The 23,634-nt window shown below is 38.9% G+C and overlaps 1 protein-coding gene across 1 annotated transcript in view; it reads right to left on the bottom strand.

Annotated features, from left to right (window-relative positions):
* Nucleotides 1-23,634, bottom strand: part of LOC126190942 (uncharacterized) — a 150,876-nt gene that overhangs the window by 21,510 nt on the left and 105,732 nt on the right. The window contains exons 4-5 of the mRNA XM_049931584.1: nt 14,007-14,196; nt 977-1,185 (exon numbers count right to left, since the gene is read on the bottom strand). Of these exons, the coding sequence (XP_049787541.1) occupies nt 977-1,185; nt 14,007-14,196 (399 nt within the window). The remainder of the gene's footprint in view (nt 1-976; nt 1,186-14,006; nt 14,197-23,634) is intronic.

Consider the following 23,634-nt stretch of genomic DNA (forward strand, 5'->3'; position numbering starts at 1 on the left):
TGATTTATGAGAATTTATAACTACATCATGTTTTGGAGAATCTGCCTTTAATTCACAAAAGGGTGAGTATAGGATTGTTTCTTCGTGTATCCAATCAAGTAAAATAACCATGATTACCTAAAGGTGTGTTTACACCTGTGTTAATTTCCATGTGCACTACGTGCATGCAGCCATTTCACAAAGAGGCAAGGAGGTACATGCACCAGTGCAAAGTCATGCATGCTTCTGAATTGTGCACACAGGGTGCTGGAGTCTCCCCAGATCAGACAGGGAGACACATACCTCACTTGCGTGTAGGGCAAGCACAGACACACAGCGACCAGTCACAGGATGCACAGGTATAAACATGCCTTAAGAAAGCTTTAAAATAGATCACAATTATTTATATTGATATTAACTATTGCATTTATACAAAGATCATTTTTCAGAAAAATGCTGAGATGTTACAGTTTATAATCAGTGATAATGTAATCATTTCTCAAACTGACAACATACACTACAGGAATAACAAAGTAGTTTGCTGAAAATGTGAGAATAAATATAATTAATAACAGAGCACCACAAACAAGGATTTTTAAAAGAATTATATCATGTTCACTATCAGCTATATTATTTATTACAATATCCATGAATGCAATTTGGAGCTTGTGTCATTATAAAGTGGTAATATGAGGAAAAACAGCAGTTCACAACATTAATAAATGAGTAAATGGATGTGAATCATCACATACACCACCAGTGTATAAGAAGTGGGATTAAATATCTCAAAACTAGATTCATCATTTCTGCACATTTTCATAACGTACACTGTAATGGTCAAAAACACAGGGGAATTCATTTTTATATTAAAAAAGAAGTTGAATAACAAGTTCAACATGCTATTATAGGTCAAAATTACATCAAATAAATATTTCATCCAAAAATGTTTGCAACTGATTTGAAGGATGAGAGTAGGAACGTTCTTGAGGATTCTGACCTGATGCTTTGAAATGCGCCATACTCCAAGGCCTGCTCCCACAATGTGCACTAGGGCAGTGGTTCCAGCAGCCTCAGCACGAGATGCAGCTTCCAGTAGCAGAGTTTCAAAGCTGACAGACATTCGCCGCTGGTACAACATATTGTCAAACAGTAGAGTATCTCTATCTCCTAACTGCAGCTCCACATAGCGATCAATACCACCACTGCCTGTGGAATAAATGAATTACATTTATGGCAAAGTACTCACTTCATTTGACATGTTTAGTTGGACTACACATACAAACAGTTCTACACCTGCACCTTCATTTATACTCTACAAACCACTGTAAAGTGGATAGCAGAAGTTACTTCCACTGTATCACGTATTCAGGCATCTTTTCATTTTATTCACTTATGGAACACGGGACAAATTATTGTTTAGAGACTCAAAATTTCATCAAAATGAAGTATTTGTTGGTGCAGGTAAATCAACTAGGGGATTAGTAATAATTTTAATTAAAAGGTGTCTCTGTGCACAATGTAATTAGTCAAATTTTGTTTTTGACATCTCTATAAGAGCAATTTATAGGGGGGTTGTAGTATACTCTTAGATTCCTCACTTACTGCAGATTCTTGAAACCTTGTAGGTAGGCTTCCATGAGAAATTCTGCAACTATCTTCAGGTGTCTGCTAGTTCAGGTTTTCCAGCATGTGCATAATGCTCTCTCATGGATCAGTTTCATACCTGTGACTATTTGTGCTAGCCTCCCTTTTATACATTCAATATTTCTTGTTAATCTTATTTTGTGTAGGCTCCATATACTTAAACAGTATTCCATGATGGGTCACATGAGTGTTCTACAAGCAGTTTCCTTCAGAACAGACTGAAACTTCCTTGTATCATACCAATGAAATGAAGTCTGCCACATTCTTTACCTATGACTGAGTGCATATGATCATTCCATTTCATATCGCTACAAATTGTTACACCCAGATATTTGAATGAGTTAACTGGATCCAACTATCACTCAATGATATTGTACTCATAGGGTACTTCAATTTTTCATTTTGGGAAATGCACAATCCTACATTTCTGAACATGTAAAGCAAGTTGCAATCTTTGCATCATACTGAAATATTACCATGATCTGACTGCATATCTGTTGTAGTCATACATATCATTCCATGGGAGTGAGGTGTGTCTCTACCTTTTCTTGCTGGTGAATGATACTCATAATAAAATACTGTACATAGAAAGAAAATAATAATATAATATGTACAGTACAAATGTGCAGATACCGTGCATTGGTTTAATTTTTATTGTGCATACCGTGAGTCATACTGAAAGATGAGTGCTCTTCAGCATGGAATGGCAATCACTGCACCCTTTCGAGAGGAAATAGCTGCTTCGACAAGGAAATAAGTATTCTATGGACTGCCATTCTGCCCTGGGGATCATGGAATTCCCAAGAACTCGCATATCAACAACAGAAAAACATTGTAATGGAAATGAGGTGAAATTTGTGATAAACACTGATCTTTTGAATAAAAGCATTAATATGTTCAATTAATATGAGAGACTCATGTATTTAAAGTGGAAGGTAATACATGTTAATCCATGAATAATGTGGAGATTTTATTCATAAAATGTAGTGTAGAAGAGACTGTATTTTTGGAATTTAAAGTAATTATTACAGTCTTGGTCAAGAAGTCCAGAAGACCTGAGAGATATATGGTAATACTACTAATGTAGTTGCACTCTCCTATCACCACCTACACTAGTCATGTAACTGGCAAACTGTATAATTTCAAAGGGAGAGCCATCATGAAATGACATGTCATATACCAGCTGTTATGTAAACACTGTTTGGCCTTTCACATCAGCATGACTACCCTTAAGTCATCAGTTAGGATGAATGGGCATAGGCAGAGGGTGTATACCAGCAACATACAGTATCCTGTTGCAGAGCATGATCTGGAACATGACAGTCATGACCTCGGTGCCTGTTTCACCACACGCGCCATCTGGTTTCTTCCCCCAGATACCAGTTTCTCAGAACTCCGCGAGTGGGAACTAGTGCTACAACATGTCCTTGGCTCTCATGACCCACCTGGTCATATTTTATGTTAATTTCTTCTGTTTCAACATTTCTCACAGTAACTACTCCTTTCTAGTTTTCCACATCTTTCATTTTCTGAACATCTATTTTTCACCATCCCCATCCCATGTCTGTTATGTACAGTGCACTTAGTTTACACTCTTATTAACTCATGCACAAGATTTTAGCAGTAATCTCTGTCTTGCATATTACCCAGTCTTGCACCTTTAAGCTATCAAGGTTTTCAAATTGTGTCTGGTGCATTCCTCAACGATCAGTCTTTCATTCTCATCCCATCCAGTAAGTCTCCCCTGACCTATAGTTCTGGGTGACTTTCTGAACTCTAACCCTTTTTGTAAATCTCTCCAGTCCTTTTCCGAAAGGTAACTATATTGTGTGCTGTTTGAGGCTTTCCTGACATAGTATCTGCTTGAAAGTTTAACAGGCATTGCGTTGCATGGTATTGTTTGAATTGCACAATGTTTCCGAGAGGCAGCTGCTTGTCATCTTCAGGCACTACTGTTCCTAGCTGTTGTGGCTTGTCAATTTAGATGATTGTCCACCAGAAAAATGTAGTTGCCAAAGGTCAGGGCTAGAATATTATTGTACAGGATGTCAACATCTAGTGCCCCTGGTGGGGAAAGGGGTTGTGGACTCTGTACGTGCAGTACAGGAAGGTTGACCACAAACCACAGATCTCCACCATACATGAACAGATGAGGTGTTGGTATCCAGCTTAACTATCACGGCATCAGTTCCCCATCTGCGCTAACCCATTGCATTTGTCTGCACCCGATTATGTCTTTGTGCCACAAATTCTGGTTCTATGATTTACTGAGTTGAAATTCCATGTATCTTTTAATCAAGTCTTTAGAAGAATTATCCATAGAGCAGAGTGACTTGAAACTTCTCAGCTAAACTACTGAAGATGTAAGAAAAGAGCTGAAAGGCAATAACTAGGATTCCAACACCCAATGAGAACATTGACACCGATGAAAGAAAAGCATTCCAATCTTTAAGAGAACACACACAAATGGCAATTTTATCTGCTGACAAGGGAAACATTACTGTTCTTCTGTCTGTAACATCTCATTACATCTTATTTTGGCAAGATGATGGATTTACTTCAGGGTTCAACACATCATCATACGCAGAAGGATCCAAAAACACGCTGCTATATAAGACATCTGTTCTCCTTAAATCCAGCCAGTTTCCTGACCATCTGAAAAAAAGCTTAAGAGTACAAATGCCAGCTTTGCCAAGACTTCATGGTCTGCCAAAGACACATAAGGAAAGAATTGTGCTTTGCCACATTGTGATCTAACAAAACATTTGGCATCTCTTTTGATCCCTTTGATAGGGAAATGTGAAAACCTTAAATGGAATTCAGATTTTATTTGGTGACTGAAGAACCTGTGCCTTAAAATGAATGGTCTATTTGTTTGCACGATTGCCTCTGGTGGATTCACTACATCCCATAGGAGCTCCTTCACACATGGCACATGCCTCTAGGAACTTTCTGCATGATGCTGAGATACTCTCATGGCCACCAAGAATGGCAGATCAGTCCCTGATAGAACTTTGTAGGGCCAGCTTGCCTCAGGAGAAAAGCTGGTTTAAGGCACAAGTGACACAAGTCACTGCTTTGGCACCAAACTGAGAGGGGTGTCAGAGGCATCACAACTGTAAGATTTCTGTGCAGGACATATCACTTGCAGCACCAAGCTGAGATGGGTGCCCAGGTGCAGGATTTCTATGCAGTGTGTATCTCAATTAGTAGTAAAAACTGACGAGGTGAAAGTGTATGAGGGAAAAGGAGGGGAGCCACCAAATGATAAGTGGAAAAATGTTCTTGAACTGACCCTGCTCAGGAGAGGATACATTTTTATGACACCCTTTACAATGGTGTCAGTGCATGCATTCAGCTGAGGTGCGGTGCAACATTATACTGCTAAGTAGACTTATTCTCCCATATTCTTTGCAAATGTGACTCCATTTCAAAATTGCTCAAATAACAACACATATTTTCTTAACCAGGGATGTTTCATTTAGTTTTCTCCTCCTCTTGTGTGTGCTTCAGCTTTTCTATCAGGCAGTGAATTTACAGAAGAGTGGAAAAACTGGTAGAAACCAACTTAAGGAGAATATCGGTTTGGGTCTGGAGAAATGTAAGAACATGCAAGGCCATACTAACCTTACAGTTTATCTTAGAAGATAGACTGAAGAAAGTTTAACCTACAGTTATATCATTTGTGGATTTAGAGAAAGCTTTTCACACGGCTAACTGGAATACACTATTTGAAATTCTGGAGGTAGCAGAGGTAAATTACAGAGAGAGAATAGTTATCTTCAACTTGTACAGAAATCAGACTTCAGTTATAAGAGTCAAAGAGATAAAAGGGCAACAGCACTACAGAAGATATTCAAATCAATGTTGTAGCCTATTCACAATGTTATTAAATCTATACACTGAGTGAGCAGTAAAGGGAACCAAAGAGAAAAGTGGATGCTTTTTCTCAATGATGTTCTATTTCTGTCAAGGACAATAGAGGACATGAAAAAGCAGTTGAACAGAATGACTACTGTCTTGAAAAGAGTTTGTAAGATGGATATTAACAAAACTAAAACAAGGGTAACAGAATGTAGTAACTTTAAAACATGTAATGCAGAGGTAATTAGATTAGGAAATGACACAATGAAAGTAGATAATGAGTTTTGCTATTTGGACAGCAAATTAATTGGTGATGGCTAAAGTAGAGAGGAATGATGACAGGAAGAAAAGCATTTCTGCAAAAGAGAAATTTGTCAAGTCTTTTCTGAATATATTTGTAAGTACTGGACCTTGGATGATAAGATGATAATAAGCTTTCAAAATGTGATGCTGTAGAAGAATTTTGAAAAGTGTCTAGGTAGACTGAATAACTAATGAGGTGTAGTCAACCTAAGTCTCTGCTCCACAAACCACCTTACAGTGTATGGTGGAGGTTACTTTGTGTCCAGCTATCACTGTCCCCTTCTCCTGTCCCACCTACAAACGGTTTGCAGGAAGAACAGTTGCTGGAAAGTCTCCATCTACATCTACATCAACATACATACTCCATAATCCACCATATGGTGTGTGGCGGAGGGTACCTCATTCCACAACTAGCATCTTCTCTCCCTGTTCCACTCCCAAACAGAAAGAGGGAAAAATGACTGCCTATATGCCTCTGTATGAGCCCTAATCTCTCTTATCTTATCTTTGTGGTCTTTCCGTGAAATATAAGTTGGCGGCAGTAAAATTGTACTGCAGTCAGCCTCAAATGCTGGTTCTCTAAATTTCCTCAGTAGCGATTCATGAAAAGAACGCCTCCTTTCCTCTAGAGACTCCCATCCGAGTTCCTGAAGGATTTCCATAACACTCGCATGATGATCAAACCTATCAGTAACAAATCTAGCGGCCCACCCCTTAATTGCTTCTATGTCCTCCCTCAATCCGACCTGATAGGGATCCCAAATGCTTGAGCAGTACTCAAGAATAGGTCGTATTAGTGTTTTATAAGTGGTCTCCTTTACAGATGAACCACATCTTCCCAAAATTCTACCAATGAACCAAAGATGACTATCCGCCTTCCCCACAACTGCCATTACATGCTTGTCCCACTTCATATCGCTCTCCAATGTTACGCCCAAATATTTAATGGACGTGACTGTGTCAAGCACTACACTACTATAGTACAATTCTTTTATCTTGGCGGTTCGCGCATGCCCGCCCAGACGCAGGAGATTGCTGCGTTGCCAGTTGCACATGACGCACGTGCCAATAGAAGCAGCGCCATGGTATAGCAATGTTCGCAAGCTTACGTGTAGGGGGGAGAGCGCAGTTCATGAAGTAAAGCCACCTCTGCCGCATTAAACCTTTCGCTGCTACAAAGACGTGCTCCCTGCATTCCGCGCTGTGCGCGGTTTTTCACTGCACTGCTCGCCTGTGCAGACACATCGTGTTCCGACTGCTTTGACACTCTTATCAATCGATTCCACAAAAACTATTTGGCCCAAAAATTAGATTTTTACACATCTTCTTGACTGATACCTTCCCCCCATAAATGACTTAATTTTGTTTCGATGTTCAACGCAGTTATTATGCAGCATTAAATATAGTAAACCATTGCACGAAATTTTGAAGAGTTTGCAGAGGTAAAAATCCATAGAGTATACTTTCCATATGGACGATTTTAGTTGCCACAATGTTGAGAATGAAATGTGGACAAGATACCTAAATTTCATATAAAATTTACTGTATAACAATAGCTCATTTAAGTACCACATAGGTGTCGTATGTAATATTGAGAAATATTCCGTCTTTCGCGACTGTAACAAAAGTTTTATTTACACTGAGCACGTTTGGCTTTATTTTAAAGCACTTCAATCAATCAAAAGGAAGTAGACAAAATACATTAAACAAAACTGTGGACTTACAAAAACATTAGTGCTCTGAGCTATGTCAAATATAATTTTTGTGTGTGGCACACACAAACATCATTTATTTGCTAAAACACTGATCTGCCAACACAAACGTTGAATATTGTGTTACGGCAGCACAAAACTACGAAAGGTGACTTGACAATGGAGGAGACAAAATACTGTCCACTGAAGATGCTTCAAAAGAGAGAAACGCGTCTGGTCTAAATAAGTCCCTTATTACAGTTGCAGAAGAGGAATATATTTCAGTACCATTGGTAAAACTGCGACTGTGGAACAAAAACAAGAAAGAGAACATGAGTACCATTGTGTATATGTCATACCTTTCCTTGCTTGAAGTGCTTTAAAATAAAGCCAAACGCGTCCGGTGTAAATAATACTTTTATTACAGTCGCGAAAGACGGAATATTTCTCAATATTACATACGACACCTATGTCGTACTTAAATTAAATGAGATATTGTTATACAGTAAATTTTATATGAAATTTAGGTATCTTGTCCACATTTCATTCTCAACATTGTGGCAACTAAAATCGCCCATACGGAAAGTATACGCTATGGACTTCTACCTCTGCAAACTCTTCAAAATTTCGTGCAATGGTTTACTACATTTAATGCTGCATAATAACTGCGTTGAACATCGAAACAAAATTAAGCCATTTATGGGGGGAAGGTATCAGTCAAGAAGACGTGTAAAAATCAAATTTTTGGGCCAAATAGTTTTTGTGAAATCGAATGATAAGTGTGTCAAAGCAGTGGGAACACCATGTGTCTGCACAGGCGAGCAGTGCAGTGATGACAAAATCGCGCACAGCGCGGAATGCGGGGAGCACGTGTCTGCAGCAGCGAAAGGGTTAATGAAGAGACAAAGCACTAGAAATTTCAAAAAATTGCTTTCAAACGAATATAATTTGTGAAGTAAGGCACTTCGATATTGTTTTTAAATAATGAAAATATTAAGCACTGCACAAGGTTTGAACTCATAACCTTTCGTGTATCAGCCCAACACCTTGACCGTTACGCTACCACACCTCGCCTGCCTCTTTAACGCGATGAGGATTATAACACATCACGCAAAATACTGACAAACAATGTTGGTATGACTATGAATTACTCACGCTTCGTCGAAGTACAATAGGAAATAAACAATTACCGCTGTTCTTTATTGCGAAAAAGGGGTTCGTGAGAGTGATACAAACACCTTTCCTTGTTATCGCCTGAATTAGGAGTCTTATTGCTTGTTTGGTTTAATTAATTAATAGAATATGAAGCAATTGGTATAAAGAATGCTTTTTCCAAACTTTCTATAAAAGAATGTCTGCTGTCAAGACATTGCTTTTGTTCTATTACTTTATTTATGACTGAACATTTCTAAAACTGAAGACATTCGTCCATGCTCTGCACTGCAGTCGAGATGTGGCAACGTCGTTCTCTGTTCATTGGCTGACTGTGTTTTGTGACGTCAGATGCGCAGAACGAACCTAAACTCGGCCGCCAACATAAATGACGCGCACTTTAATGGAGTATTCAAACATTACGGGATTCTTTTTCCTATTCATCTGCATTAATTTACATTTATCTAGATTTAGAGTTAGCTGCCATTCTTTACACCAATCACAAATCCTGTCCAAGTCATCTTGTATCCTCCTACAGTCACTCAATGACGACACCTTCCTGTACACCACAGCATCATCAGCAAACAGCCACACATTGCTATCCACCCTATTCAAAAGATCATTTATGTAGATAGAAAACAACAGCAGACCTACCACACCTCCCTGGGGCACTTCAGATGATACCCTCACCTCCGATGAACACTCACCATTGAGGACATCTGAGCTCAGACCTCTCTAATTTTACCTTCACAGTCTTTTTGCAAAACATACTCAGGAGGGAGCAATATATTGGTCAATTCTCCTAGGAATGTACACGCTGTGAACTTTAAAGCACATCATGATGCAAAACATCTCTCTTATTGCCACCAGAGTTTGCTGAGCATATCAGTGATGTTTCAGTACTTGCCAAAATAACCTGTAACAAAATGTGCTGCTCTTCTTTGGTTCTTCTCTATTTTCTCTATCAATCCTGCCTGATGGGGATCCCAGACTGATGAGCAATATTCAAGTATTGGTCAGATGAGGGTTTTGTAAGCTACCTCATTCATGGGTGGGCTACTTTTCCTGAGTATTCTTTCAATGAATTCAGCCTGGCACTTGCCTTACCCACAATAAATTTTATGTGGTCATTCTACTTTAAATCATTCGATGCATATACTCCTGCTTATTTTATGGTTGTAAATGCTTCCAGTAATACTTCTGCAATCATGTCATTATATAATAACAGTCTTTCTGCCTATTTATACACAATAAATAACATTTGCTTATGTTAAGGGTGAACTGTCAATACTTGCACCAAGTGTCTATCCTCTGTAGGTCTTCCTGTACTTCATTACAATTTTCTAGTGTTGCAGCTTCTCTGTGTACAACATCATCATCCACAAAATACATCATGGAACTTCTGAGGTTATCCCCTGGGTCATTTATGTACCAGGTGTCCCTTCTAAAAATCTTCAGGTGCCTTTTCTTCTATGTTTTGGCTGCTATTTGCAATTTTCATTTTGCAATGAGCAGCTGAATTCAGCCCAAAAATACCACACATCATGTCTTTCATCTGATGCCCAGTGTCAACAGAATGTGTCAAACTGTTTCCTTTTACAAACAAAATTATTTTTAAAGTGGAATGTTACATGCCCATTCAATAAAGCAGTCCCAAATTAGTTTAGTGTGATATTTGTTTTAGGTATCAATATGTATTAAGAGAGACACTAAAACATGAAGAACAACCAGCACTCCAACAGCAACATAGCAGCACTGCAGTCAGTATAGACCAGGATAGTGCTGTCACTGATTAAGTATTGATTAATCTTTGTGTTTTACTATGCCTGTTAATATATATCGATAAAATAAACATTGCAGTAGACTAATTTGGAACCAATCTATTGAATGGACATGCACAATTCCACTTCAAAAATAATTCTGTTTGTAACAGGAAAAAAATTGACACATGGTGCAGGGAATGGCAATTGAATCTCAATGTAGACAAGTGTAATGTGCTGCGAATACACAGAAAGATAGATCCTTTATCATTTAGCTACAAAATAGCAGGTCAGCAACTGGAAGCAGTTAATACCATAAATTATTTGGGAGTACGCATTAGGAGTGATTTAAAATGGAATGATCATATAATGTTGATTGTCGGTAAAGCAGATGCCAGACCGAGATTCATTGGAAGAATCCTAAGGAAATGCAATCCGAAAACAAAGGAAGTAGGTTACAGTACGCTTGTTCGCCCACTGCTTGAATACTGCTCAGCAGTGTGGGATCCGTACCAGATAGGGTTGATAGAAGATATAGAGAAGATCCAAAGGAGAGCAGCGCGCTTCGTTACAGGATCATTTAGTAATCACGAAAGCGTTACGGAGATGATAGATAAACTCCAGTGGAAGACTCTGCAGGAGAGACGCTCAGTAGCTTGGTACGGGCTTTTGTCAAAGTTTCGAGAACATACCTTCACCGAAGAGTCAAGCAGTATATTGCTCCCTCCTACGTATATCTCGCGAAGAGACCATGAGGATAAAATCAGAGAGATTAGAGCCCACACAGAGGCATACCAACAATCCTTCTTTCCACGAACAATACGAGACTGGAATAGAAGGGAGAACTGATAAAGGTACTCAAGGTACCCTCCGCCACACACCGTCAGGTGGCTTGCGGATTATGGATGTAGATGTAGATGTAGATGTAGAAATTGATACCCTCTGTTGACATTGGGTGTTATGCGAAAGACACAATGAGCAGTATTTGTTTAAGGTGATTCCAGCTACACACTACAAAAATAAAATTTCAAACATCTGATAAAACCCCAGGGAAAAAGGACCTGACAACATTACTTTTATGTCCACAAATTTCTCTCCAAGGTTTGCACAGCAGTGTATATACAGATATGTATCATCTGAGTTTGCTGCCTTTCCTGTTGTGAACTAGAATATAATAACAAAGCTTGTTTTTGTTCTAATGTGCATCTATAAGTTGTTGTGCAGGATAATGTTTCAGTCAGTCAGCATGTAATAGGTAATTGTCAGCATCTCTAAGTCTCTAGCTGGTATCATTCAGTCCTGGTTTACTTGTTGTCAGTAAAAAGTTCACATCCAGATATACTTACTTTCTGTGTATAAAATGTCACGTTTACATCATATATTTATGAATCAGTATGTGAGGGAATGTATATGTCCATCATATTCACGTGTGGTAAGGGAAAGGCAACCACTCACCTATACTGATCAATGCGTTTTGTTTTAGAGCACAAAAACAACTAGGGTCATACAGGCTCAGCAATCAACAAATAAAGCATTGTGACACATAACAGAAAATGGCACACTATCTTTTGTGCACTAGCTCTTTTTCCCGCAATAGTATAACTATCCACACAGACAACCACAAAGTCACCCAAATGTACACTCCCAAAGGCACCCATGGAAGCGTGTGTTTGGGTGTCCATGTGGTTGTGTGTGTGATTACATGTACTATTGCTGGAAAAAGAGCTATTACTCAATAGCTAGTGTGAATGCTACTTTCTATTAGATGTAACTGAACTCCATGCACCAATCAGCTTTCCCTTATTTTACATACTGCTCCATCCAGGAATGTCCACTATTGTTATTCATATTCATATGTCTCTGATTTAATGTGCTGCCAATGAAATGTGAGACTGTGTTAATAGATGTAGTTTACCGATCTAGTTTAAGCACTGAGACTTCTGGTTGTTAAAAAGCTCATCATTATACAAGTAAATTAGTGTTTCCATAAATGTGAAGGGATTGAAAATCATGTGTTGCAGTGTAGTGTGTGTTCCTTAATGTACACCAATCCAACCCATTAATAGCAGCAGCATGATCTGTTAAGTTACGAGGTGTTCTGCATTCAAATTAACAAAAAACTGAAGAAACACACATATTATTACAGTTTTTGTCTGCAAATTATCTGGTTATCTAGGTTATATGAAAAAAACCTCTTGCTAGCAACATACAAGTGATGCACATCTTTATAAATTAGCCTATATTCTTCTAACACATAGATAATTTGATAATTTACCTATAATACTTATCAAGATGGTCATGTAATGTTAATCAAGCAGAAGAAGATAAATGTAAGAAATTAGTATAATTGATAAATAAATTGCTTCTTTTTTAATAGTGATTTTTATGTTAATTTCATTAGGTTTGTTTATAGCCTGAATAAGTGCAAATAGAAAACAGCAGTTTTCTGGCAGTTAAAGCAGTTTGCAGAGTAAGATCCTGGGTGCTACTTCTCTATACCAGTGAATATATTGTGACCAGTTTTCTGACAGTTAACACAGTCTACAGAGTAAGATCCTGACTGCTACTTCTTTATACCAGTATATAATATTGTGGTTCTTGTAGTTTCCCTGGCATAACAAGTATTCCATTAGGTTTCAATATGGCAGCTGGATGATGTCAACATCTTGTCATGATAAAGGGTCGTTCAAACAGCACACCAGTTTTGAATCCCGTATTATATTTTTATTTATCGGTTGATCATCTTGTTGTGTATAATTTTAGTTTCTGTAAACATTCTGATTGTTACTCCAGTCAAAATTTCTCACGTTTCTTCATTTTGTGTCTAATCATTGAGCAGTTTACTATTGCACAATGTGTGCTAATAAATGAAAATATTTTATGAGAATGAAGAAATTTAATATAGCAACTGTGAGATATCTTCACGCAGTTCTTGATTGCAATGTAACATTGAATGAATCAACAGTTTGGATAATTATTATAATGTTCAATGGAACAAGTTCAACAGTGAACATTAAGGCTTCTGAGCAGCCTTGTTCTGACCAATCTGTGCAAAATATTGTCATGATTTGGGGGTGTGGAGTTTATTGGTGTCCTGAAGAACATTACATAAGAATGATTGGGTGGATAAATGAGTGCACACGCTTTCACTCCATGTTTCTCTTTGAGCTGATTGTCTGAAATAATGCTGAAAGGAGCAACATATATTTCATCTGTAAAACAAGCTTTGAGAATGTCACATATAGTCAGTAAATGAACACTTAGCAGACTCTACAGTGCTGGTATCCAGTCAATTGTGTCTGGTGCTGGTGTAGCAAGTCCTCTCTCTGAATCACATTTCAGAGAAGAGCATACAATTACTCTTTTCAATGAAATATGATACAAATTTTTATATTAGCAAATTCCAAGCAAAGACTGCACAAAACTCTTATGCAAAGTTGGTATGTGGAAACATTCTTCCTCACATTATGTTATTATATTCCTGGAAAAATGGAACTAAGTTTTTAAACAAAGCAATCTCACTTATCATTTTAAGGTTTATGAATATTTTTGTATTTTTGTAGGCTGACATTATTGAGCATTGTCCAGTATCACTGAAGTACTTGTTATTTACCTCTCACCACTCCACTTTGTTTGACATCTTTTTGGTGCATTTCCAAAGCTTCTTCATAGAGAGGGAAGTTAGGCTGGACTCCATAGAAAGCTGCAAATATCTGCCGCCACTTGCATGCTGGCAAGCTTGCTGAAGTATCATGACCATAGCCATTGTCTGCCACATTTTGTTTCTTGGATACAATTAATTCCTGCAAAGAGAAGCTGTTATTAATATAAGGTATTCTTTCCCAACATGGAGGATATAAATACACACACCAAAAAAAATTTGGAACACCCCGGTTCCCATAATTCCAGAAGATAGATGTTAACTGTGGATATTGTATCACAGACACAGTCCCTTTGACTGTTCAGAAAAGTCACTAAACCCACCAAAAGATGTAAACAACCAAGCATGAGTAGCGCCTATTTGACAGAGGGGTTCCGACAGATGAGCACTTCCAGTCATTCCACCAGGAAGGAGGTACTTGGCTCACGTTGTCTGCAGTTCAACCATGCCTAGACAGTCAATACTGCAGTTCAATCGCATCCGCATTCTTACTTAAGCCAGGAAGGGCTCTCAACAAGGGAAGTGTCCAGGCATCTTGGAGTGAACCAAAGTGATGTTGTTCGGACATGGAGGAGATACAGAGAGACAGGAACTGTCAATGACATGTCTTGCTTAGGCTGCCCAAAGCTAGCTACTGCAGTGGATAACTGTTATCTACGAATTAAGGCTCAGAGGAACCCTAACAGCAATGCCACCATGTTGAATAATGCTTTTTGTGCAGCAATAGGACGTCATGTTACAATTCCAACTGTGCGCAATAGGCTGCATGATGTGCAACTTCACTCCCAACATCCATGGAAAGGTCCATCTTTGCAACCATGACACCATGCTGCATGGTACAGATGGGCCCAAAAACATGCCGAATGGACCGCTCAGGATTGGCATGATGTTCTCTTCACCAATGAGTGTCACATATGTCTTCAACCAGACAATCATTGGAGAAGCGTTAGAACGCAACCCAGTAAGGCTGTACGCCTTAGACACACTGTCCATGAGTCCAGCAAGATGGAGGTTCCCTGCTGTTTTGAGGTGGCATTATGTGGGGCCGGCGTATGCCACTGGTGGTCGTGGAAGGCACTGTAATGGCTGTACGATACGTGAAAGCCATTCTCCAACTGATAGTGCAACCATATCGGTAGCACATTCGTCTTCATGGATGACAATTCACACCCCTATCATGCACATCTTGTGAATGACTTCTTTTAGGATAACAATATTGCTTGACTAGAGTGGCCAGCATGTTCTCCAGACATGAACCCTATCAAACATGCCTGGGATACATTGAAAAGGGCTGTTTATGGATGACATGACCCACCAACCACTCTGAGGGATCTACGCCGAATTGTCATTAAGGGGTGGGACAATCTGGACCAACAGTGGCTTGATGAACTTGTGGATAGTATGCCACAAAGAATACAGGCATGCATCAACGCCAGATGACGTGCTACTGGGTATTAGAGGTACCAGTGTGTACAGCAATCTGGATCACAACCTCTGATGGTCTTACTGTAAGATGGTACAAGATGCAATGTGTGGTTTTCATGAGCAATAAAGAGGGCAGAAATGATGTTTATGTTGATCACTATTCCAGTTTTCTGTTCAGGTTACAGAACTCTTGGAACAGAGGTGATGCAAATTTTTTTTTTGATGTGTGTACAAAACAAAGCAAATAACTGGAACTCAAGCACATACTGTGTTTTGAGAAAAATAAACTGTCATCACTGTACTATGATAACTGAACACAGACAGGTTGAAATGTTATTACAACAGCCTGACTTCAACTGAAACTGGTAAATAACCGCATTAGTAAGTATCTGACAAGCTGGAGAATTTTAATCCATTGTATGCAATCAACCTGTCCACCAAGGAAATTCTATTTTGTGTGTTATTGTCATTTCTCTCACCTTGTATCACTGAAAAGAAGAATTGTCTCGGTTAAATCAATATGCGTAAATACACAAGATATTAAAGAAAGAAACAATTTTTAAAAATGTGACTGCAAAACAGAAGTTATTATCCAAGAAATGATTACCTGAAAAAATAAAAGTCCCATTAAGTATTAATTAAATAGTTGTACTTAGATGCTGCAGTATAAAGGGACATAACTGAAGCATTTATGAACCATTTTTTCTACTCCTGTCTGTTTTATGTATTTTGTGAATTTTACGTCTTTTTGATTTAATTTCAGTAGTAAAATATAAATGTATATAATATATCCCTCATAATGTGGTCGCATGTAATATTTTATAAATGTTGCATTACATGAAAAAATACTTTTGAGTGGAGATGGAAAATAAAGCAGCAGGTATTTTGCTACACAGTTGATAACTATAACAGTCTGACTGATTAAAACACCTATAGGTTATTTCAATGGAACAAGGTGCTTCTTTTCAAAAATATTCCAGAGCGTGTGGCACAAGGACTAAATAATCTAAAATATAAAAAAGTTTGCAGTAAAATTGTTTTCAAAGTAATTTGGAAGGTGTTTTAAAATCTCTGGTTTGACTGAGGTACTGATGTTTGCTGATGGAGGTGAACATATGGCCCGACACTGTGAATAAATAACCAGGTATTCAGCTTTTGTTTGGTTATAAATCAACAGGCCTTAGAGAAATAGATATAAAAATCATTTATGATATGAGTATCATCCACTATTTTTATCATGCAGAGGACAAATAAAAAATAAAGGCTGATAATCATATGTAGTGAAACATACAGTTGCTGTGCTACAGTGAATTTTATTTATATTATCATGCAGCTTCTGTCCAATACATTTCAGTAAATTTATGGAAACACTGAGAGCTTTGAGAGGTCTAAACCTCTCTGACATCCCAAGCGAAGGATCTTTGGAAGAGACTGGCAGTATGTTCTTGGCATTCTAACTGCGTGGAAGGTCTGTAAATTTGCTCTATATACTAAATAATTCATGTATTAGCATGCTGTATATCATTTGGTAGTGGTTCTAAGTACACCATAGTACCCTTCTTCAACATCGGTGACCCTGTATTTTCCTCTGAATATACAACATATTCAATCAGATAACAATGCGACAATGTGGCTGACACATTCTACTGCAACTGCCACACCCATGCTGGATTACATCAGCAATGTGTGTGTGTGGTGCTTGAAGAACAGTCATTTTTGTGCTAATCACATAGTGAAAACTGAGAGTGTTGTTAATCTCCTCAGTGATCACATGGAGAGCAAACAGTAACAACTATGACTCCTTTAGCCCTAACATTATACAAAGAAAGCGGATTCCAGAACAGTATGAAGTCAAGTGTAGCTTTTGTTGATCTGTCGTCGGCATACGACACTGTGTGGCTCCAGGGTCTTATGCTTAAGTTCAAGAGACACATACCTAGTTCAAAACTGGCAACCTTAATGAACAACATGCTGACGAACCGGTCTTTCAAAGTGAGCATCGGCCACAGCACCAGCAGATAGTATAAAATAAAAAATGGCCTTCCTCAAGGATCTGTGTTGGCTCCAACCCTTTTTAATTTCTATATTAGCGACTTGCCAAATACAGTCAGCAGGAAATTTTGCTACGCCGATGATTTGGCACTAGTTGTACTAACAAAACACTTAGGGAAGGAGTGAACGTACTCACAGAAGATCTGGAGTCCTTGAATTCCTATTATAAAAAATGGCGACTCTGCCCTAATCCAACCAAAACGGAGGTGTGTGCTTTCCACTTGAACAATAAAATGGCCCACCAGGAACTGAATGTGAACTTCTGTGAACAAAGAGTCAAACACAACTTCAACCCCAAATACCTTGGCCATAACACTAGACCGCTCCCTGACTTACAAAAAACATCTAGAAAACGTAAGCCAAAAGCTAAAGAGTCGCAACAACATCCTGAGAAAATTGGCTTGCTCGACTTGGGGAGCTCAAGCATCCACCTTACGCACTGCCGCAATAGCCCTGGTATATCCTGTTGCCGAATATTGCTCTGCTGTCTGGCATTCGAGCATTCATACTAAGAAAATCGACGTCCAGTTGAACGAGTGTATGAGGATAATAACGGGTACTATTAAATCCATTCCAGTCCCTTCGCTGCATACTCTAAACAATATCCCACCTCCACAATTGAGAAGGTAAGAAGCAGCAGCAAGAGACTGGTCAAAAATTCATGACTCAGATTACCCACAGAATCTACCAATCCATGATGTTTTGAACGAAATACTATCGACCCGCTTGAAGTCACAGAAGCCTATATGGGTTAATACACAAGAACGTCAACCTGACATTAAGGAGTAATGGCGGCACTTTTGGAATGATTCTGGAATTAATAAACAAGGTATCCAAGATCCTACTCTGGAATTACCGGGCTTTGGCCTGAAGAGATGTACCTGGACTAAATTAAACCGTATCAGAACGGGCCATGCAAGATGCAATGCATATAAGTACAAGCAGGGTCTATGCGACTCACCAGCCTGTGGCTGTGGAGCACCAGAACAGAACGTCCGCCATATTATTGAGGAATGCCCCTTAAGAAGATACGCTGGACCTGTCTCTGAGGTTACATATGTGAAACCCTCTGCTTTGGATTGGCTGAGCAATCTAGATATTGAGCTTTAAATATATGAATGAGTTTCTAGTCAGGCTTGCCACGCCTTTAACGTGTAGTTATTTTGTCTTGAGTGTTTGTACTTTATCCTTTTGTGCTATTGCTTGTTTTTTTACACATGTACTATTTACACATTGTTTTGTTTTATACGTTTCGTTTACATATTATTGTACTTATATAAAATATTGTCGCTGTATTGCCATACGCAAAATAAAATAAAATAAATAACTATGACTCCTAACAATGGACCACTTAGCTAATGTCAAGATGAATGCACTGATAGACAGTGGTTTGAATCAGTTTAATACACAGGATGCATCACACTTAAATCTCGTGCCTTCCATGTCCTCCATTCTGCATACTGGATATGAGCACCCGCACTGTGTATCAACAATGTGTTGAATAAACAATAGAACAATAGGCAACTATCTTACCATGTGCAGCATGCTTATTTCAGAGTGCCCTTTATAACATTGACTTGGACAATGTGACAAATCAGCATACCATCCAGTGCAGTTCATGTACCTGTATCTTACCAGACACGTCTACTGCACTGTGCTTGAATTACAAACCATCGCATCCCATTAGCAGCCAACTGTTTGTGTATAATGGACCACCAACAGCCACATTACACTATGCAACAATTCCTCTGCAGCTCAAACCCAACGCCTTAGTACCCTGCTTCCACAAATTAAATTCAGCCACCTGTCATAGATGTGTTGAAAGGAATTGTCCACATCTATCTCAAGGCATATACCCACACTGTGCACTTGTTCAAGTACAGCAGCCTACATCCAAAATGGTCCACAGGCAGGACAAATGGATTGTTACCCTGTCTGCAAGTTGTGATGCCTCTAACTAGTGGTAAAATTAATTGCACTGATATACACTTAACAACAAATATTTATCACAAGTAGTGCACTGAAACTTTAGATTTCTTAGTGATGTATAAAGATTCCATGAACTACAGTGTAAAGGAAAAGCGCCATGTTATCTGTCTCTCTTATTGCTTGTCGTTCTGAACTTCCTGCTTAGCTCTTGTCGTCTTACGCTCTGTATGCCATTTGATATATAGAGGCTTGCTGCTTTTTTATGTAAGTTGAATTACTATTAAATAATAACTATCAGTGATGAGTTTTAAATATTTATTTTTTTCTTTGAACAGAAATCTTTTTTTCTCCTTGTCATTTATGTAAATGTGGCCATGCTTTGTACAGGTGGAAGCTCATGTGGTATTTTAATTTAATTCCAGAAGTAGTTTAAAATTAGATTTCTTTCATTTATTGCATTCTGTTGTACCCAATTTGCATTTTAAAGTTATTTACGAAGTTTGATTTTCAATTAACGCAGCATGGTTCACACGCTGACACTTGTTGATGGCCCAGTATTGAAATCCGCAGCAATGACACTTGTTGATGGCCCAGTATTGAAATCTGCAGCAATCTGTGGAAGAGTGTTGCACTTCTATCACGTTGAACGATTCTGTTCAGTCGTAGATGATTCTGTTCTTGCAGGCTTCTTTTCCAGCCACAGCATTGTTGGAGATTTGATGTTTTATGAGATTCCTGATGTTCACAGTACACTCATGAAATGGTTGTACGTGGAAACCCCCACTTCATCGCTACCTCGGAGATACTGTGTCCCATTGCTCGTGCGCCGACTATAACACCATGTTCAAACTCACTTAGATCTTGATAATCTGCCATTGTAGCAGCAGTAACGGATCTAACAACTGCGCCAGACACTTGTTTTATATAGGCATTGCCCACCACATAGTCGTATTTGCCTGTTTACATATTTCTGTATTTGAATACGCATGCCTGTACCAGTTTCTTTGGCGCTTCAATGTTCTCAGAATAATAATTCCTAACCTCACGATGTTTTCACTTTACGTAAAGGATATGTTTGAAATGCAGTTTCCCTAAGTAAATGTAGGAAGAGAATTTCGTAATATTAAAAGGTATTTATTCTTGACTCCCCAATAATTGTTTAGAGAGATATTTTATCGATTTCCTGTAATAAATGCACTCAAGTCATATGGAAACACTGGTAGGGTCTAGTTGAAATTGTCGATTGTGCCAGGGCTGTTTCAGATTGTAGAGCATTATATATGTAATAATTGAACAATTTTGTAATTTTCGTGTATTTTCTTTTTTAATACACGCCTCAAACCAATCTGGAGGCCAAACGGAAATTAGTACTTTAGTTGACGATTGATGAGTTTCCTGGAACTGACTATGCTTGGCTCGTAAAAGGTAAGGAAATCGATCTTGGAATATCATATTTCAGTGCACCGTATTTCAGAAAGTGGAAATATATGATTCTAATTTCGTATTAATAGTGGAAAAAAAGTGTTGAATAATTGGTTAATAAGTTCTGAAATATGACGCGTGAACAAGATGGCGAACGGTGATAGCAATTTGTTTCACGAACATGGCAACTAAAGCACAATAATTTCTTGTGCTAAAAGCCATTTTCGTCAGCTGAAATTTCATAAAATATCAATGTTAAATAATTGTGTGTGAAGTTTCAGGATAATTATGCAGTGATTACGGCTATGGGAAAGTTTGGCAAACACGTGAAAATATCTTTATCTGATGGAAGGGATCACGATTGAGTTGTAGACGAAGCAATTCACGAGAATTTAGAACAAGATATTTCCGTTCGAGAAAGCGTTCGTAGCGTAATTAATCGACCTGGAACCGAAATGGGCGCTCAGGATAAGGCATTAAGTCCCCCTGTAGTAGGCCCCTTTGAAAGATTTATTTCCTAGGACTCAGGGGCATGTGAGTAAGTACGCGAACCAGCAATTAGAACGAATTGATAAAACTTTGAAAACATTTTCTGAAAAGCAGATAGAATAGACCAAAGTACATGATGAGCAGAATAGCTGGCAACGCAGATTGCATAAACACTCAATAAATATTCTGAACAATTTAAATCCAAGATTGACGAGCTAAGACAACAATTTGGTCAATTAGCTCCTAGTATAGAAAACATACGTTTCTAGACACTTGTTCATTAGACTTTATTTATCCTTATCTCTTCAGGGCTCATCTCCCTAAGTTTGTTCAAATTGTTCACAATTATGACATCAATCTATTATAAACTGTCTGTGGGAGACTAAATTAAATCAGTTAAATACACTAATGACTCAAAACTTAACGAGCACTACTCTTTGTGAAACTGGATGTGGGCGTTTGATCGGCAAGGAAAGCAGAGCAAAGACGAACAGGGAGACATTCTAGCAATCATAGGGGCCACAAATGGAGAAATCTACTGACAAAGGACATATTTTTATGGCCCAGTGCCTGGTAATGGGCATCTTGGAAATGGTGAAGCTGGTCAGCTGTCCATGTGCTAATGTCACGTGCATCTTTGGAAAGTGGTTGATGGATGGTAAAACTGGGAGTATGCGACAAGATGTTGGGCGTCCATGCCTCGCTGCAAAACATGGAGGATGGAGTCTTGCCACTATGTAAAAGCACAATAGGCAGATCTGATGACAGAGAACAATGATGGTGCAGCACAAGCGTTTTGGAACACGTCATTCACTGCTGCGCATTGTTGAATATGGAACTCAGCAGCAGATGACTCAATGTGCTCCCGTGTTGACACAACGACGTCACTAATTACAACTGCAGTAGACTCGGGACCATCAAGAGTAGACTCATCATCAATTGAAGCATCTACATCTACATTTATACTCCGCAAGCCACCAAACGGTATGTGGCGAGGGCACTTTTCGTGCCACTGTCATTACCTCCCTTTCCTGTTCCAGTCCCGTATGGTTCGCGGGAAAAACGACTGCCGGAAAGCCTCCGTGCGCGCTCGAATCTCTCTAATTTTACATTTGTGATCTCCCCGGGAGATATAAGTAGGTGGAAGCAATATATTCGATACCTCATCCAGAAACACACCCTCTCGAAATCTGGACTGCAAGCTACACCGCGATGCAGAGCGCCTCTCTTGCAGAGTCTGCCACTTGAGTTTGCTAAATATCTCCGTAACACTATCACGCTTACCATATAACCCTGTGACAAAACGCGTCACTCTTCTTTGGATCTTCTCTATCTCCTCTGTCAACCCGACCTGGTACGGATCCCACACTGATGAGCAATACTCAAGTATAGGTCGAACGAGTGTTTTGTAAGCCACCTCCTTTGTTGATGGACTACATTTTCTAAGGACTCTCCCAATGAATCTCAACCTGGCACCCGCCTTACCAACAATTAATTTTATATGATCATTCCACTTCAAATCGTTCAGCACGCATACTCCCAGATATTTTACAGAAGTAACTGCTACCAGTGTTTGTTCCCTATCATATAATCATACAATAAAGGAGCCTTCTTTCTATGCATTCGCAATACATTACATTTGTCTATGTTAAGGGTCAGTTGCCACTCCCTGCACCAAGTGCCTATCCGCTGCAGACTTTCCTGCATTTCGCTGCAATTTTCTAATGCTGCAACTTCTCTGTATACTACAGCATCATCCGCGAAAAGCCGCATGGAACTTCCGGCACTATCTACTAGCTCATTTATATATATTGTGAAAAGCAATGGTCCCGTAACACTCCCCTGTGGCACGCCAGAGGTTACTTTAACGTCTGTAGACGTCTCTCCATTGAGAACAACATACTGTGTTCTGTTTGCTAAAAACTCTTCAATCCAGCCACACAGCTGGTCTGATATTCCGTAGGCTTTTACTTTGTTTATCAGGCGACAGTGCGGAACTGTATCGAACGCCTTCCGGAAGTCAAGGAAAATGGCATCTACCTGGGAGCCTGTATCTAATATTTTCTGGGTCTCATGAACAAATAAAGCGAGTTGGGTCTCACACGATCGCTGTTTCCGGAATCCATGTTGATTCCTACAGAGTAGATTCTGGGTTTCCAGAAATGACATGATACTCGAGCAAAAAACATGTTCTAAAATTCTACAACAGATCGATGTGAGAGATATAGGTCTATAGTTTTGCGCATCTGCTCGACGACCCTTC

This window comes from Schistocerca cancellata, chromosome 6, assembly GCF_023864275.1.
Source record: "Schistocerca cancellata isolate TAMUIC-IGC-003103 chromosome 6, iqSchCanc2.1, whole genome shotgun sequence".
NCBI lineage: Eukaryota > Metazoa > Arthropoda > Insecta > Orthoptera > Acrididae > Schistocerca > Schistocerca cancellata.